Raw genomic sequence first — 16,976 nt, forward strand, 5'->3', positions numbered from 1 at the left:
GCCTTCCTGCTCCACTAGAGGGCGCATCCCCTCCTCGTGGTCTTCAGTTCTTAGTTTTCCGCAGAGCCAGAAAGCCCTGTCGTTTTTCTCTCCGTGTGTTCTGTGCCTTTCTAGCACCGCGGCTTCTTTGTTTTGTACTGGGAGTCGCTGTGCGCCTTTTTGCCTTCGTTGTTCGTAAAAAAAAAAAAAAAACCTGGAAACTCGCTGGACTAAGGGCTCTTTTTACAAAGGGGCGCTAGCGTTTTTAGCGCACACACCGGATTAGCGCGTTACCTGAAAAACTATCACCTGCTCAAGAGGAGGCGGTAGCGGCTAACGCATGTGGCTTTTTAGTGCGCGCTAGTCCGCTTGTTAAGGCCCTAACGCACCTTTGTAAAAGGAGTCCTAAGTGTGTAGCTCTCGATGGAGACTATTTGCTTAACTTGCTTTTTATACCAGACTTTTCAAACCACCCTCGTACTACTAGGCCCAATTAAATCTCTGGCTGCACTGGCCCGATTCTATAAACGGCGCCTAACTGCGCTTAACTTGTAGGCGCCAGCACACGGTTGTCAATCAACCGCTAGGCATCCTTTATAGAATCACGCCTGGCAGTGCCTGGATGCCCTTAGGTGTTGTTGAGATAGACGCCAGTATATTAAGCCCGTTTAGCATGTCTATTCTCCACCCCTAACCCCACGCCTGCGTTTCAGGTAGGTGTCAGAGGGTGCCTGGATTTAAGCGTTGTATGGATATCCGCACGCAACTTTAAATGTTTTTTTAAATTGGTTTTAAATAGCGTGGTCAATTCCTAGGCCAATTTAGTTGCGCGTGGATTTTAGTTAGGCATCCCTAGGCGTCCACGATTAGGGCTCCGTTGTTAGAACCAGGCCCATCCGGCCCAGTCCCCAGTATATTGCAAGCTGGCTTTCTTTGGACAGGTCAAGTTTGCAGGATCATAGTGACATCAGCCAAAATGCACAGAGCCAGGATCACTGAGCTTTGGAATAACCTCCCTTTCCCGCTGCGGAACCTAGGCTCATTCCAATTATTCCGAAAGCATCTGAGAACCTGGCTTTTCTCCAAAACATAAAGCTGTCTATTTAAAACGTAAAGCTAGCGATCCTCTTCATAACCTCTAATTTCTTATTATGTCCTTCCCTCATTTATTGAATTACCTGTAAACCGTGCCGAGCTCTATCTTTATGGATAAAATGTAACTACTCCCTCCCTCTCCATTATACTTAGTCCCCTCTTTCTTTCTTTTTCTAAGCCCTTCTCCTTTCCATTGGAGTTCCTTTCTATATTAATTCCTGTAAACCGTGTCGACCTCCACTTTTGTGGAGATGATGCGGTATATAAACTTAAGGTTTAGTTTAGTTTATACAAACTTAAAGTTTAGTTTAGTTTAGTTTCTCTTCCTCTCTCTCTTTTCTCTCTCTCTCTTTTTCTCTCTATCTCTCTCTTCTTCTCTCCCTTTTTTTTCTCTCTCTATCTCTTCTTCTCTCTTTTTTTTCTCTCTCTCTTCCTCTCTGTTTTCTCTCTCTCTCTCTTCTTTTTTTCTCTCTTTCTCATTCTCATTAAAAGGTGTCATGTATGCAGGTAAATTAGGGAAATCCCTTTTCTTCAAATTCACCGAGCTTTGGAACAACCTCCCTGCCCCGCTGCAGAACCTAAGCTCATTCCAATTATTCCGAAAGCATCTGAAAACCTGGCTTTTCTCCAAAATGTAAAACTAGCTATCCTCTTCATAACCTCTAATTTCTTATTATGTCCTTCCCTCATTTATTGAATTACCTGTAAACCGTGTCGAGCTCTATCATTATGGAGATGATGCGGTAGACAAACTTAAGGTTTAGTTTAGTTTAGGATAAGCCTGCTAAGGGACCCTAGGCAAACAAGCATATTTGGGCGCCCCTTGAAATATAAATATATTTTAAATCTCCAACAAATAGGGGCACCCCTTGGTTCTGACTGCTGAGGAGGAAACAGCAAGTAAGAAGCACAGTGTGGTGCAGTGGTTAAAGTTACAAACCCACGCTGCACCTTGTGACCCTGGGCAAGTCACTTAATCCCCCCATTGCCCCAGGTACGTTAGATAGATTGTGAACCCACCAGGACAGACAGGGAAACGCTTGAGTACCTGAATAAATTCATGTAAACTGTTCTGAGCTCCCCTGGGAAAATGGTAATGAAAATTGAATAAATAGATAGTGTTAAAAGTTTCAACCTCTGAAAACCAAGAGTTGGTATTGTGACATCATAATGCCTCATTCCACCAATAAGAGCCAACCTCCTCAGTGATGTCACCAATAAGAGCCAACCTTCTCAGTGATACTCAGCTCACTTTTACTACATTTTGATTTCTAGAGTGGCGCAGTGGTTAAAGCTACAGCCTCAGCACCCTGAGGTTGTGGGTTCAAACCCCCACTGCTCTTTGTGATCCTGGGCAAGTCACTTAATCCCCCCATTGTCCCAGGTACATTAGATAGATTGTGAGCCCACCGCGATAGACAGGGAAAATTGCTTGAGTACCTGAATAAATTAATGAAAACCATTTTGAGCTCTCTTGGGAGAATGGTACAGAAAACTGAATAAATAAATAAAATTCTGATTTATCCTTCTGACCAGAGGACAATCGGAGAGTGGGAGAATAGACTGGTTGCTCTCATGTGTGGCTTTGTTTGCAGGGAGGGGAAGACGGGGTCCATCCAGGTAGATGGTGAAGAGATGGTGAATGGACAGTCTCCTGGAAGCAATATCATGATGAACACAAAGGGCCACATTTACCTAGGTAAGAAATTGGACAGTTGTCGGCACCCACCAGAGGGTTGTTCTCCATAAGAGCCAGGAACTCCATTTCCTTCCCCCAACAATCTTTGGTTGGCTGCTTAATGACAAAGATGACTCTCATGGTTGACATGAAAGTGTCTCACATATCTGAAGACACCTCTGAAAATACAAATGCAGTAATGGTTTGAATGGCAGAAATGAGCCTAGTGTTCATATTTATGCTTATCTAATGAACATAGGAATTGCCATACTGGGAGGGACCGAAGGTCCATCAAGCCCAGTGTCCTGTCTCCAACTGGCCAACCCAGGTTCCAAGTACCTGGCAGAAACCCAAAGAGTAGCAACATTCCAGAGCTGAGATTGTGATGTCATAATGCCTCAAAAAGCCAAACTCATCAGTGATGTCACAATGGCTTGATTGTCCTATACTTGGCTCACAGAAGTGGGTTGCCTTGCAGTGGCTGAACCTGCTTACCTTCTGCAACGGGTGCGGGAAACGTGGCCACCTCCTCAGCGCCGCTCGGGATCCTGAGTCCTTCTGACCAAGGCCCAGCCCGCGGACAGTGTTAGGCCGGTAGCGGCTCCCGGCGATCCAGGTCTTCTCGGAGTTGGGTTGTTTGGGAATGAAGCCCAAAGTGGGTAGTAAACTCCATTTAAGGCTAAATACTGGCACGAAGACCGATAGCAGACAAGTACCGTAAGGGAAAGTTGATGTGTTAGCCTTGGCCATAGGAGCAATCAAGGCTATTCACAAAAAATTCAGAATTGTCCTGTGGGTAAGACCAGGCAACATAATTGATCAGATATGCTGAAATCTCTCTCTCTCTCTCTCTTTGACTCCCAGGTGGAGCCCCCCACGTGAAAATGCTGACAGGAAAGAAGTATCTCTCTGGAATCACAGGCTGCCTTAAAAATATAGTGCTGATGAACAGCAAACCAGGACACCAGCCTCATCAGCCAGTCGACTTGAAGCATCATGTGGAGGCGGGACATAATACCAGAGAGTGCCCTTCATAGGCTTGAGCTTGTGTCGCCACCATCAGGCCAACAAAAGACATTTTATTAAAAACAAAACAAAAAAAAGTCCAAAAAGACAAAGACCAGCATGATGCCTTGCTGCTACCAAAAAAAAGTGGGGGGAGAGTTGGGTTGTATCTGGTTGCACAACCATTTTTTCTTAAAAAAAAAAAAAAGTACATCAGAGTTCCATGATAAATATTTTACCATTTTTAAATGAAGGAAAAGTGTTAGGTTTGGATAACCAAAGTGACATAAAATGTGCATTTGTTTAAAAGAAAAGAAGAAACTGGATTGGGGAGCAGGATTTTGTTACAGGGGGGTTTTGTTTTTATTTAATTTTGGGGGCACTATGTGAGGTATTAATGATATAAAAATAAAAGCCCTGCATGTCGTACCATCGGCCTTGCGCCGCACCCATTAAAAAAAAAAAACTATCCAGGAATGGGCAGCGAAGCCTGACTCGGATACTGTTGGCATGCCAGGCTCTGCCTCCCATTACTGTTGAGAGTTTGGATGAAAGGCAGAAATTTAAGGGAAGGGCTGACCTGACATAGTTTTATACGTTGGGAATGCTTTACTGTGTTACAAGTTTCATTGACAAGTTTCATTTTTCCTCCTTAATAGCTTCCTAAATCAAAAAGTTGCTTTTTGCTCCTCTTTAAAAAAAAAAATGGATGGTGGCATTAAATAAAAAAAGTTTTATTCCCCTCTGAAATTTTCATAAGGTGGTTCTGGAATGCCCTGTTGTCTTACAATGGGGTTCATTTTACAAACGTATCCTCCCAGGACTTTCAGTGCTATCTACAAAAAAGGTTTTTCAAGGATTTCACTGGTTGATTTTTGCCAGCACCTGGCAGAGATTTCCCTGGAGCCGCAGAAACCAGAATCACCAGTAAAGCACAGAACACAGGGGACAAAATTTCCCAGGGAGCTTCATTTAAATATTGGCGATTGGAGGAGCGTGGTTTGGGAATTGAAATATTAAGAGCACGCAAAGAATCCGGTCTGATTTCTTGACCTGAAGTCTATGAGAATTTTGGGCATGTGAGCATCCCTTGTTGGCAGATACTTAGGATGGGTAGAAAAAAAAAAAATCTACCTTTGCAAAGGAGGGAGAGTGAATTCCTTTTTAAGGACAAAATGTTTAGGAATTTTTGCCTTCGACACTTACTACTGATTTAAAATCCCCCTTCCTAATTCACCTCAACTTGGTTTGAATTGTCAATGGCTTCTTAAGACAGTAAAGCAATCCCAGATCGCTCAACGGTGGTGATGGAGCCATCCCACCGCTGGGTTTTCCGGGCTGTTTTTGTTTACACTTCAAATTGCCAAGTCCTCACCAGTTACCCTGCACTGGCCACTTACATTGTGCGCTCATTAAATCCAGTAGTTAGGTATGTATTCTGGATGATGTTTTTACATTACCAAGTTTTTTTTTTTTTTAGAACGGGTGGGGGAAGGGGAGATCAACTGGAAGAGAGCCATTTCCTTGAGAGGAGAAAAGCAATTTTGGCGGAGAAGCCGACTCTTAAAACAAGGCTCGTACTCCTCATATCAGTCTTAGTCGAAGAGTTGCTTGTGTTGAATGCTCAGTTTGACAGGGATTCATAGGAATTCACTTTTTTTTTAATTCTTACATGGGACATGATGAGTGGCGCAAAAGAGTAAAAGGTCATCTTCCCTGCGAGAGGACTACCAGATAATATGACTCAAAATCTTTTGGGTATCTGACATCCAGAGACGTGTCCTCTTGTGATACCGAGGGCAGGGACTGTTTGGCCGCAGGTCAGGAGTGTTGCAGGAGGGACAGCTGGGCCATTTCACTTCAGATCAGTGACGGCAAACCCATCACACATGTCCAATGGCCCTCAAAGCCATTTTTTCCTGGCTCTTGAGGGTCACGGTGATTTCACTGGCTCTGGCAACCAATAGCCAGGTCATATTTTTGTTTATATAGAGCGCTGTGATGCATGAGGTGCTAAAGATTCATTATCAGGTTCCGTTTAACCACTATCAGTATTTTTAGCAACAAACTAAAGCAAACGAAGGTTGCAGTTTGAAAATTAAGGGCGTAACAGCAATATTTTAATCCATATGGGATGCACAATGCTGCTTGTCACACCTGCTTGGTTGATGGCACGACAGGTCAGGAACATAAGTATTACCATACTGAGACAGACCAAAGCTCCATCAAGCCCTGTTTCCAAAAATGGCCAACCCAGGTCACAAGTACCTGGCAAGATCCCAAAAGAGTAAAGCTGATTTTATGCCGCTTATCCTAGAAATAAGCAACGGATTTTCCCAAGTCCATCTTAATAATGGCTTATGGACTGTTCTTTTAGCAAATTTTTTTTTATTTTTAATCCTGCTAAGCTGAAGTCCACCAGATCTTTGACTGCAAACTCTGCCTAAAGTGGTGAGATTTAAAATTCTCCAGTCTTAGATGTGAAGACGGGAAATAATTACTACTGTACTTACCCAGTTCACCAGAGGGCATGTGATGGCGAGAGATCTCCCTGGCTATTTCGAATGAATAAGGAAGTTATTGAATGGGACCAATGCTGAACTGCCCCTACCCTTTTTGTAAAATTTTACTAAATGAAGTGATCCTTACATTCATTTGGGTTGGCTACCTTCTGCTGTCTGTCCCAATCCTTCCTGTCAGGTTAAAACTTTGTATATCTAGGGAATTAGGTTCAGATATAGCTTTTTAAGGACATCCTTAAACTGTTTCCTTTTCTGTAGCTACTGATCTCAGCTTTTGCGTCTTAGCCGCTATCACTATAGTATCATATTGATACCTGTCTTGACCTTCCCAGACATACAAACAACAAAACTTTACTCATCTTTATCCAGTGCTGCTGTGAACCAATGGAAAGTTGTAGCCATTCTAACTTATATTTTCTTAAATATTCAATATGAGTTGTATGTGAAATGTATATATTAAGAGAAAGGGGAACCCATAGTCTCGCATTAGATTCAAAAGGGACAAAATATACTGCCCCCCACTAAGGCTCAGCCCAGATTGGACTTCCTGCATATGTATATTTGCAGTTGACCAAATAATGACAAGCGTCTAGCCATTTTGACGACTCAGGAACGTTCTAGAATAGAAACTAGACACGATCAAATCATTCAGCTGCATAATGAATAAGACGGTCTTCAATAAAATATTAAAAAGCCTGGAGTCTGGCCTACAAAGTTCAAGTGTAAAACAAGAGGGGAAAGCATTCAGTTTTTGATGGGATGGAGGAACAGACAAACACACAGCAATCGATACAGAGATAAAAGATGCCAGAAGCAATACTAGGCATAGAAACTTGTTGCAAGTTAGACAAGTTTTCACAGGTTCTCCCCCCCCCCCCCCCCCCAATGTTTTATGTTAGCAATTGAAACGTATCTGGGGCTCGTTTTCTGTCTTGTCACTGATCCAAGCGAGAAATCAAAAGGCCTTGATAGGCAGCTGCCTGAAGGACAGCTTCGAGCCAAAGATGTGTAAGAATTTCCCAATAAATAATGTTTCTTCTGATATGTTGGTAATAAATGGGAAATAAAACAAAAAAGATGAAATCCTTGCTACATATATGAATGTCCACCTGTCCAGTGTTTTTGGCAAGAGATATGGACAATCATTCCAAGGATATTTAATATTACAGCTGAGCTATCTCTTTCAGAAAATCATATTTAAGTCTTATTCACCGACTGTTTGTATTCCTATCTATTCGATATCTTATTAACTGTTGCAATTTCAATAAACTATCTTGGAGGAAAAAAAGATGAAGAAACCTCTTTCAGTTGGACTAACAATATATTTTTTTGACACACGCTTGAAGGCAGTACCACTTTCTTCTTCTACAATGGAAAACTGTTGTACTCAATAGCTTAAGCGAAGGAGATGTTTCCACCACCTCAATTTGATCTGGATTTCCATATATGTACCTAAGATCCCAGACACACATAGAGCCACTATCTTTCATGTAATGCTTTTAACTTTGGTAGGTAGACCTCCCCTTTTCCCCATCGAGAGAGGTTGACCAATTCCTGTCGCATTTGTTAGGTTGTCTTCTGGTGCAGGGATGGAGGATAGAGATGTTCAAGAGGTTGTGTAACACTGGAGCACAGAAATGACTCTCATTCATAATGTTTTATTTAAAGATGGAACTGAGATTAAAACCCAGTTGGCTTCTTTTTATTTGTGGAATGGAAGGAGGGATGATTTTAGCAAGTGTCTCAGTCCAGGTCTTCAGGGTTAGGTTGCATTATCCCAAGTTCACCCCCTTTGCATCTATGACTTTGTATGTCGGCTTTTTCAGGAAGTTGAGCTGGTTGTGGTGGGCAGGCGTATTGACATTAATTTCTATTGGGTGTTTCATTCTTTCCAGCCTCGGACATTGCTCTCTTTAACACAGCTACTTCAGTATTGCAGCAACTTTGGAGAACGTAAAAGGAGAAATTTAGCTAATCTGCTAGAAGGAGCTGCAAGTAGAAACTATTTAAGAAAACCAGGAGCAAAAATGTAATCTAAATTTGGAGGGGGTCTTAAACGTGCTTGTGGCAATAACATGCAGACATTTTTAACTGTGAAGATTGCCTGACCTCTACCTGATTTTGATAGGAAAGTTTCTGAAAGTGCATGGTAGAGAAATGGTAATTTAGACATTGCTGCAGAAAGTGTGAGGCCCTGGTGCAATTGTGTATATCATGAGACATCACAATATGGTATTTGCATATTGGATGTGGTGTAACCTGATATGCAGGGTCAGACTGTACAGCATGGCTAGTGTTACCTCATTGCGTTATGTCAAGATACAGTGCAGAATTGATCTGGAATAACTTCCCTGGCCCTGTAGCTGTTTCTGCCCTTCTGTTGCTCCTCATGGAATTCAGAACACCTTGAGTGAACTTCTTCAAAAAGGCAGCAAATTAATCCTAATAAGTAAATGAGAATGCCTGTATGAATCTTTTGGCCCTCACGAATTCAACCTATTTTCAAACACACCGGGTATCTGCATAATACATATTGGCTTGCCATGTGTGAAAATATGCGTGCCCGCACACTGGTCAGTTTCCAAAGCACCTCCAGGTCACCTGCATGTGAATTTAGACAACTAAAGCCTCCTTTACTCTGACACAGCAGAGTTAGGAGATTTACCGCCATTTGTAAAATTAATTGAAAATTGATTCCCAAGTACTTGGTGGCATGACTGCAGTTCTTGGCCGAGCCACAGCAGTACAAAGAAACCCGGGGCTAGATAGCAAGCTGGAGTACGTATCAGATTAGTAGTTGTATTACAATGCAAATCAGGTTTTGCAAAGTTGGAAACTGTGAACTCAGTAGGGCGTGAGCTGGTCCCTGAAAGGGGACCTGTGCCATCTAGTGCTTTAAATGTTTGCATGCTCTCCCTCTGTTGCTGTTTGGCAAATATGAAACCATAACTTGAAGAATGTTAATACGGATACAGAGTTGAGAAAAATGGAAAAAAAAAAATAGTGTGTGACCCTGCTTTGGGGGCATCCACTGCCTTTGTGCTTGACCATTTTACTGTATTAATAAAACAGTACAGAGACATGAACTTAAGAGCTCAACAGGTCCTAATTGTAAAGGCTTTCTTTATGTACTGCCATTTAATGACACAGCTGTTCTGCATCGAGCTGAAAACAGTTGACGGAAGGAGCTGGGGGTGCAAGTGAAGAGCAACCGTGTATGCAGTGAGAGGCCTGCCGGTCCTTTTGAAGGGCTTGATGGACCATTGGTCTGACCCAGTAAAGCTATTCTAAAAAGGATACATGATTAGAGTGTGCTACTTTTCAGAGTAGGTTTGGCTTTTACAACACTTCTAATGCAAGAATTACTGCAATTTTCTGGGTAGAGGGTGGAATATGTTACGCTTGTTTCTTAGGGGAAAAAGGACCCTTATGATTTTCTTGGTCCCTTCTTTGAAAGACACAGTTGCTTTATGCTTTTATTGGACAAGGCTATTCAGCTTTGGGAGTAAAGCTTTTGAGTCTGTTTTTAGCAAAGCTTCTGTTTCAAGAGGTGGCCAGTAAAGACAGAAACGATCCCTGGCATATCAGAAAATGGTAGTGATTTGCAGCCCAACCCTGCATGGCTGACTAATATTGTGCTGTTACATAGGCCCCATCTGTCTGTAGGGAGAACTGGCTTTGGTGGTCTCTACCTCCCGCTTCTTACTACACTAAAGCTAGTTTGAGAAGAAGTTATCATGTTTCCCCTTCCCTTCCTGCCCAACACATATGAGTGGCCGGGCTCATCCCTGCTCACCTTCCATGGACTGGGAAAAATGGACTCCATTTTAGGCAGTGGGTGAAATTTGAAGGGGGATTTCCACCACCGTTGTAGGCTCTGGTATCCTTCACACCTACAGGGATACAGGCACTGGAGTTCCCTCGTCTTCAGATCTCAAAAATTATATTGGACAGGCAATCCCCGGGTTAAGAACAAGTTGCATTTTTAAAGCTGTTCTTAAGTCAGATTTGTATGTAATTCAGACCGTGTAGATTTTAAGATTCTTGCTGCTTCCCTCTGCTCCCAGCTGTCAAAAGGGCCAACTGTCCCTACCTGTGTTCCCTCTAAGTTACAGCATGCACAACCACACTTTTCTTAATGTGGCCATGCATCATTTCTGAATCTGCTATAGAAGTATAAGAGTCTATGCCACTGGAAATCAAATGAAGCCGCAACCACGTTCTTAAGTATGAGTTGTACTTAAGTTGGGCGTTTGTAACTCGGGGACTGCCTGTATATGATGAGGAGGGGAGAAGTAGCTTAGCAATTAGAGAAGCCGATTGTGCAGCCTTAAGCAACGCATCCTCCAGTGCATGACGCACAGCTTAGATTGTGAGCCTATTAGGGCAGGGAAGAAGCTCATATACCTGGGCCAGGCTTTGGAAAGATGAAAAATACTCAACACCCAAGTTGCTGCTGCTTTTTCATGTACATCCTTGCCACATTCAGAAGACGGCTGTTATACTAGGTTACGCTGGTGTTCTGTGCAAGAATCTGGGTGCTTCGGAACTGGGTTTCAATGGGTGACGGTGGGGCATTGAAAGGGAGGTACCCAGTTAGTGAACTGCCCTCAAGGCATGTGGGACTGGCGAGGGAACGAATGAGATCGTACAGGGAAATGAGACAAAGAACTGTCTGCAATAACTTTAGCCTCCAAAAGAAAGATTGGAAAAGGCAACGGAGATTCATGCTCCAGCCTTCGAGCTCGCTCCCCGGCACTAGGAGCTGTGACTTGTTACTAATGTCTTTCGGAAAAGAGAATGTCACGATGTTGCCTCTGATTTGCTTACTCTGTTTTGTTTAATTTCTTTAATAAAAGGTGCTATTTACCAAAGAATGTTGATGTTACCTTAATGTTAAAAAAAACTCTTTCTAACTTCTCTATGCTCACCTCTACATAAAGTTTGTTGCCAGTACTTGAACCTATGTGGCAGCTTTTTCTTTTTAAACCACTGGTGGGATTGTAAGATGATTTATTGTTAAATTAGCAATTATGTAACTAAGGTACATCTTCATACAGACCAACGGCATCAGTACATAAGTCTAGGAGAGGCAGGGCCCGATCCAGAACTGACGAACAAATCGTAGATGGTAGTATCAAAAGTGCAGGGTTTGCAGTCTGATACCTCAACGTACTGAGAGTTCTCACTAGTCTTTCTACCATCATCTACTCTATTTCTAAATAAAGAAAGTTTCTCAGTATTTGTTCCCTTTAACATTTAAGGTACTGAGGGGAATAGACTTGGTAGATAGAGACAGGTTCTTCACCCTCTCCAAGGTAGGGAGAACGAGAGGGCACTCTCTAAAGTTGAAAGGGGATAGATTCCGTACAAACGTAAGGAAGTTCTTCTTCACCCAGAAAGTGGTAGAAAACTGGAACGCTCTTCCGGAGTCTATAATAGGGGAAAACACCCTCCAGGGATTCAAGACAAAATTAGACAACGTCCTGCTGAACCGGAACATACTCAGGTAGGGCTGGTCTCAGGACGCTGGTCTCTGACCAGAGGGCCGCCACGTGAACGAACTGCTGGGCACGATGGACCACTGGTCTGCCCCAGCAGCGGCAATTCTTATGTTCTTAATTGCCAGACTGAAGGTCCATTAAGCCCAGTGTCCTGTTTCCAACAGGTCCCAAGTACCTGGCAGAAACCCAAAGAGTAGCAACATTCCTGAGCTGAGCTTGTGATGTCATAATGCCTCATTCCACCAATGCCTAAGACCAACCTCAGCAGTGATGTCACAATGGCTTGATTGTCCTATCCATGGCTCTATACTGCTATACTGGGACAGACTGAAGGTCCATCAAGTCCAGTATCCTTTTTCCAACAATGGCGAACCCAGGTCCCAAGTATCTGGCAGAAACCCAGAGTAGCAACATTCCCGAACTGAGCTTGTGATGTCATAATGCCTCATTCCACCAATGCTTCAGAGCCAAATAAGAAAGGCAGGGCTGTCCTCTGTCACCCTTGTTGTTTGCACTGACATTAGATCCATTCATCCATGATGTTTACGCCATGTCATCGATCACAGGCATTTGTGTGGGTGAATATACCTTTAAGCTTGCCGCATATGTGGATGGTGTCTACACAGGCAGGGGAACATTGTTGGGGGGGGGGGGGGGTGGCCAGGAGCTCCGCCCTAGCCCCCAGTGGAATCCTGCGGCTCAGCCTGACACCAGATCCCGACTCAACCTCCTACCGCCGTTGTACTTTAAATCTTCATAGCAGCCACTTCACATCGCCAACGAGTAGGCCTGCCCCCTCCTCCCCCCCGGAAGTAGCATGAAGGGCACCAGGGCAGTCCCCACACCCCTCCCCCACTTGCTATGCCACTGTTTCCATTCCTAGAATAGGAAAGCTTCAGATTCAGGCTAGAACAACCATTCCGTTCATTAAAAAGGGAGGAAGTGGAGAGAAGTTATAATAAACACCACAAGCAAAACTCTAATAAAAAGAAGAGACAATAACTCATTATTGAATTATTCATTTTTAACCCAAAAATATCAGATCCAGTGCGTTTCAAATCTTTATCCAATATGATCCCATTTAACGTTTAGAAATTAATGACCCTCAACTGACGATGTCAAAAGCCCTGCCCCCTCCCCCCTTATCAAAAGCGTGAAGGCAGCAGTCAGCCCGGGGGTCACAGACCTAGTACTATATACACAGGTTTCCAGGGGAGGGGGGTTAGGCCCTGTGCACATTCACTGGCTCACAGGTCCCATATTTACTGCCACTACTGGGCATAGCTCATAATGGATGGGGGGGTAGCTATGTTCTGACATCATTTCACATCCCAACCCCCAGTTTGGGAACCATGAATCTGACCAATAAAGTCTTTATCATTTCATAAACTGTATCCCCCCCCCTCATCAGTTTTCTAGACCCCAGTACAGTAGAAAACACACGGCAGTAGTTCATGGTCTTACTACTTTCTAGAAGCTTCTGACCATTTCAGCAATATTTTTTTTCATAAATAGTTTAGTTTGACTATAGTCTCACATTTGCTATTTCCTGTAGAAAGTTGTAATGTTTCTGGTGCAGGGAGGAGGGGTTTCCAGCACCAGAAAAGGCTCTGGTCACGGGTGTGACAACAACATAATGATTTAGGCAGGATGAACAAAACGGTAACCAGCACCACCAACTCTCTCCAGCATCTTCTGCCCTCTCACGCCATCATCGCCAAGCTCGGTTCAGCAGCTTGACCTGAGCCAGTCTCTTGGTGATCATGGTAGCAAACACTAGCGCAAAGAGCACGCTACTAATTAGGATATAATCATAGTCATCCTTCAGGACATCAAACTGCTTGGACGGGTAAACTCGGGTTTGGTAGATGTCCAGCCCATAGGCAACAACCTTAAAAAAAAAAAAAAAAGTGTTAGTCCAGCATAGGCACTATACAAAACATCTGGCATGAGAAGGTATGCCACACCCATCCCAAATTTTCAAATCTAGAATTTGTCCCTCTAGCCCAGAATAGACTAATAGGTTATACATGGCCACAAGCAGATGGACAATGAAAAATACTGACTTCTAAGTAAACCTATAACTGAGCTGTGCAATCCCTTGAGTTGTCTTTCTCAGGATCTCCCCCTATAATCCCCCCCCCCCCCGTGAGCTCTGCTCAACTGGCAAGTCCCTCCTATCTGTGTCCTTCTCTTCAACTGCCAACTACAGTCTCTGGCCCTTCTGCCTTGCTGTGCCGTATGCTTGGAACAAGCTGTCCGAATCCTTACTGCGGGTTCCTCTCACCTTGGGTTCTGCATCCCCAACCCTATATGTCATGTCTGTCTGTCCAAATTAGATTGTAAGCTCTTCCGAGCAGGGACCGTCTATAAATGTCAGCCCACCTCTGAGTGCTTTCGACTCTTAACTCCTCTCGCCTTGGGTTCTGCATCCCCATCCCTATATGTCATGTCTGTCTGTCCAAGTTAGATTGTAAGCTCTTCCGAGCAGGGACCGTCTATAAATGTCAAAATGTACAGCGCTGTGTATGCCTTTTATCGCTATATAAGTGATTAGTAGTAAAAGTAGTACATTTCACAAACGTCTTTTGCACCACCTGTATCAGAGGTGCCTCAATTTGTTTCCAATTTTCTGCCACTAAAAGCCCTGCAACTGTGACTTCTCGTCACAGTCATCTTGTAAAAATGTAAACCTTGTACTTTCATGTTTAATGGGGGCCACATCAACTGCACATGGAATTTTCTCTTACCACAACACTCAAATACCCCCTTCCCATCTTGCTTTACCAGTAAGCCATCCCACCAGTACTCCCTCGGTTTGTGCTTTTGGCTTCATGTCTCCCACCCCCTCTAATCTTTCCTCTTCCCCTCCCCTCAGTTCCTGAGTTATGATGACTCCAGAATGACTGCTTTTGTCCTGTCCAATAAATTGTAGTTCCTTTCTTTCTTCGTTTTTAGACTGTAAACTGCATTGCTCTGTTACACATCACAAATAAAATAAAATAAACACTCTAAATTTAAAAGTGCACTATTGAATGCAGGTCCCCACAGAATCACCGGAGCCTTATGTTATTCTATTCACCAGCGAGGAAAAGCCCCCGACTCACCAGACAGGTGGATTCCAAACCCGAGGGTGCTGTGTAAATGCCCCGCACCCGGGAAACTGTCTGGTTGTAATTTATGAAGCGCTCAGCGTGAATCTGTAGGTCTGGAGAATAAGGAATCAAGTTCTCTTCTCTGAAACCGAAAATCAAAGCATTAGATGTAGGTAAAACTCTGTTCACCTTGTTTACAGAAAGCCTGTGGTACTACCTGGTGTATTCTGTGGGAATTTCAGGGCGACGAGGGTCCAGCAGTGCCTTAGGCAGAGAGAAAATGGCACCCGAGGGAAGTCCCACTGCAAAATGGAGAAAAAAAATAAACCTTGAAGAGGAGCAACTAGATATAAACAAGACCAGTCTCTTTCTTTTTTTTTTTTAATTCTTTATTCAGTTTTAACTCTTGCAACAAGTGTACAATATTCAATCAGATAATTCGTACAAATCACTTGACATTCTAACAATTATTGTCAAATGCATGTAAAAAAGACCCCTCCCCCACCCATCCCATTCATCAGGAATAAACCCATTAAATCACATAACATATCTCCCCATCCCCACATTAAATATAGTCCTATGTAATAAAAAGGTGTCCAAGGTGTCTAATCATTAGAATATGCAATCAATGGCCCCCAAATCTTTTTGAAACTTTTTGGAGCGCCTTCTTCAACGAGCTATACCATGGTCTTATGGTTTTCTGCTCTTGGGGGATCAGCGTGATTTGATTGAGGGGGGGCTCACGCTCCCTCAACGCAGGGTTCTTTACATGGCTGTCTTGGTAGTAAAAAAGCTCCTGTTGCAGCATTGGGTGGACGAGTCTGTTGCATCCTTTTCGCATTGGCTGGCTCGTTTGGCTATGGTGGGGCGCTATGAGCTTCCTAAGGCTGGGAGTTTGACTCACCGCTGCTATCGAGATCTGTGGCAGAGGGTGTTGCAGCTCTGCTCCGGTTTGGAGTCGGAGGGCATGTCTTCCTCTCCTTGATTTGTTTCCTAGTGGGGGTGGTTGCGCTTTCTCCCTCTGTCTTCCTGTTTTTGCTTTTGCTTCTGTTTTGTTTTTGATCTTTCTCGGGTGGCTGCACCGGTGTGGATGTAGGGGGTGAGGATTGGGCTGATTGGATGTTTGGCTGTCTAGTGGTATGTGTGGGGAATGATTGTTGTGGTCTGGGTTGCGTGAGTGGGACTGGCGTGTGTTTGTGTGGTGGGGTTTGGTATTTTAAAATGTCAATTGTGAGGGGAACCCACACATGGGGTTTTTGTACTGCGATTATTTGTTGTTCTGATATCCTGTACTGTTTCTGGATGCTCTGTTTTCTGATTGTTTCACTCGTGGTTGTGTGTTCCTTTGCAGTTGTCAATAAAGATAATTTACAAAAAAAAAAAAAATAATTTCCTTGCTGTATAGCAAGCACTCTCTCCATTTTGAGTCTCTCTTATTTTATGTATTATTTCTTGTTACCATTTATATACCGCTTCTAGCTTAAGTGGTTTACATTCATCTGGAGCATCGCGTTCAATTCTGGTCTCCTTATCTCAAGAAAGATATAGTGGCGCTAGATAAGGTTCAAAGAAGAGCAACCCCTAGTCTTTGTCATTTTTGACAGAGTGAAAAATCAATCCATTTGTACCTGTTCTACTCCACTCAGGATTTTGTAGACTTCGATCATATCTTCCCTCTGCCGTCTCTTTTCCAAGCTGAAGAGCCCTAAACTCTTCACACGAGAGGAGTTCCATCCCCTTTACCATCGTGGTCGCTCTTCTTTGAACCTTTTCTAGTGCCGCTATAACTTTCTTGAGATAAGAAGACCAGAATTGAATGCAATACTCAAGGTGTGGTCGCACCACTCCCCCCGGAGAAGGGCTCAATTGCTCCATACGTGACCTAACTAGATTTAAAGTGGCGGTTAGTGCAAAAATACAGTAAATTGACAGGGAGGCACTACCTCAGGAATTTTTTTTCCCCAGAACAGACTCCACAGGCTCTCGAAGCAATATGCCTTGCTTGATTTAAGGGGGCAAGGTTTACTGCTGAGGCTCCTCTTAAAAAACGTGGGGAGCTGGAGGAAGGAACCCCACTCAAGACCCGCCAGGTTTGACA

The 16,976-nt window shown here is 43.5% G+C and overlaps 2 protein-coding genes across 16 annotated transcripts in view; one reads left to right on the top strand and one right to left on the bottom strand.

Annotated features, from left to right (window-relative positions):
- HSPG2 (heparan sulfate proteoglycan 2) overlaps positions 1-11,153 on the top strand; it is a 332,003-nt gene extending 320,850 nt beyond the window's left edge. For all 14 annotated transcript variants that reach the window (XM_033922874.1, XM_033922879.1, XM_033922877.1 and 11 more), the window contains 2 exons: positions 2,670-2,773; positions 3,617-11,153. In XM_033922874.1, coding sequence (XP_033778765.1) covers positions 2,670-2,773; positions 3,617-3,789 — 277 coding nt within the window. In that variant the 3' untranslated portion in view covers positions 3,790-11,153. The remainder of the gene's footprint in view (positions 1-2,669; positions 2,774-3,616) is intronic.
- A 1,633-nt stretch (positions 11,154-12,786) lies between these two features.
- The window catches only part of EMC1 (ER membrane protein complex subunit 1), a 38,277-nt gene continuing 34,087 nt past the window's right edge, over positions 12,787-16,976 (bottom strand). The window contains exons 21-23 of one of the 2 annotated variants that reach the window (XM_033922515.1): positions 15,096-15,180; positions 14,891-15,020; positions 12,787-13,674 (exon numbers count right to left, since the gene is read on the bottom strand). In XM_033922515.1, coding sequence (XP_033778406.1) covers positions 13,495-13,674; positions 14,891-15,020; positions 15,096-15,180 — 395 coding nt within the window. In that variant the 3' untranslated portion in view covers positions 12,787-13,494. The remainder of the gene's footprint in view (positions 13,675-14,890; positions 15,021-15,095; positions 15,181-16,976) is intronic. The other variant, XM_033922516.1, reaches the window with a different exon arrangement.

The sequence above is a fragment of the Geotrypetes seraphini genome, chromosome 15 (genome assembly GCF_902459505.1).
Source record: "Geotrypetes seraphini chromosome 15, aGeoSer1.1, whole genome shotgun sequence".
Lineage (NCBI taxonomy): Eukaryota > Metazoa > Chordata > Amphibia > Gymnophiona > Dermophiidae > Geotrypetes > Geotrypetes seraphini.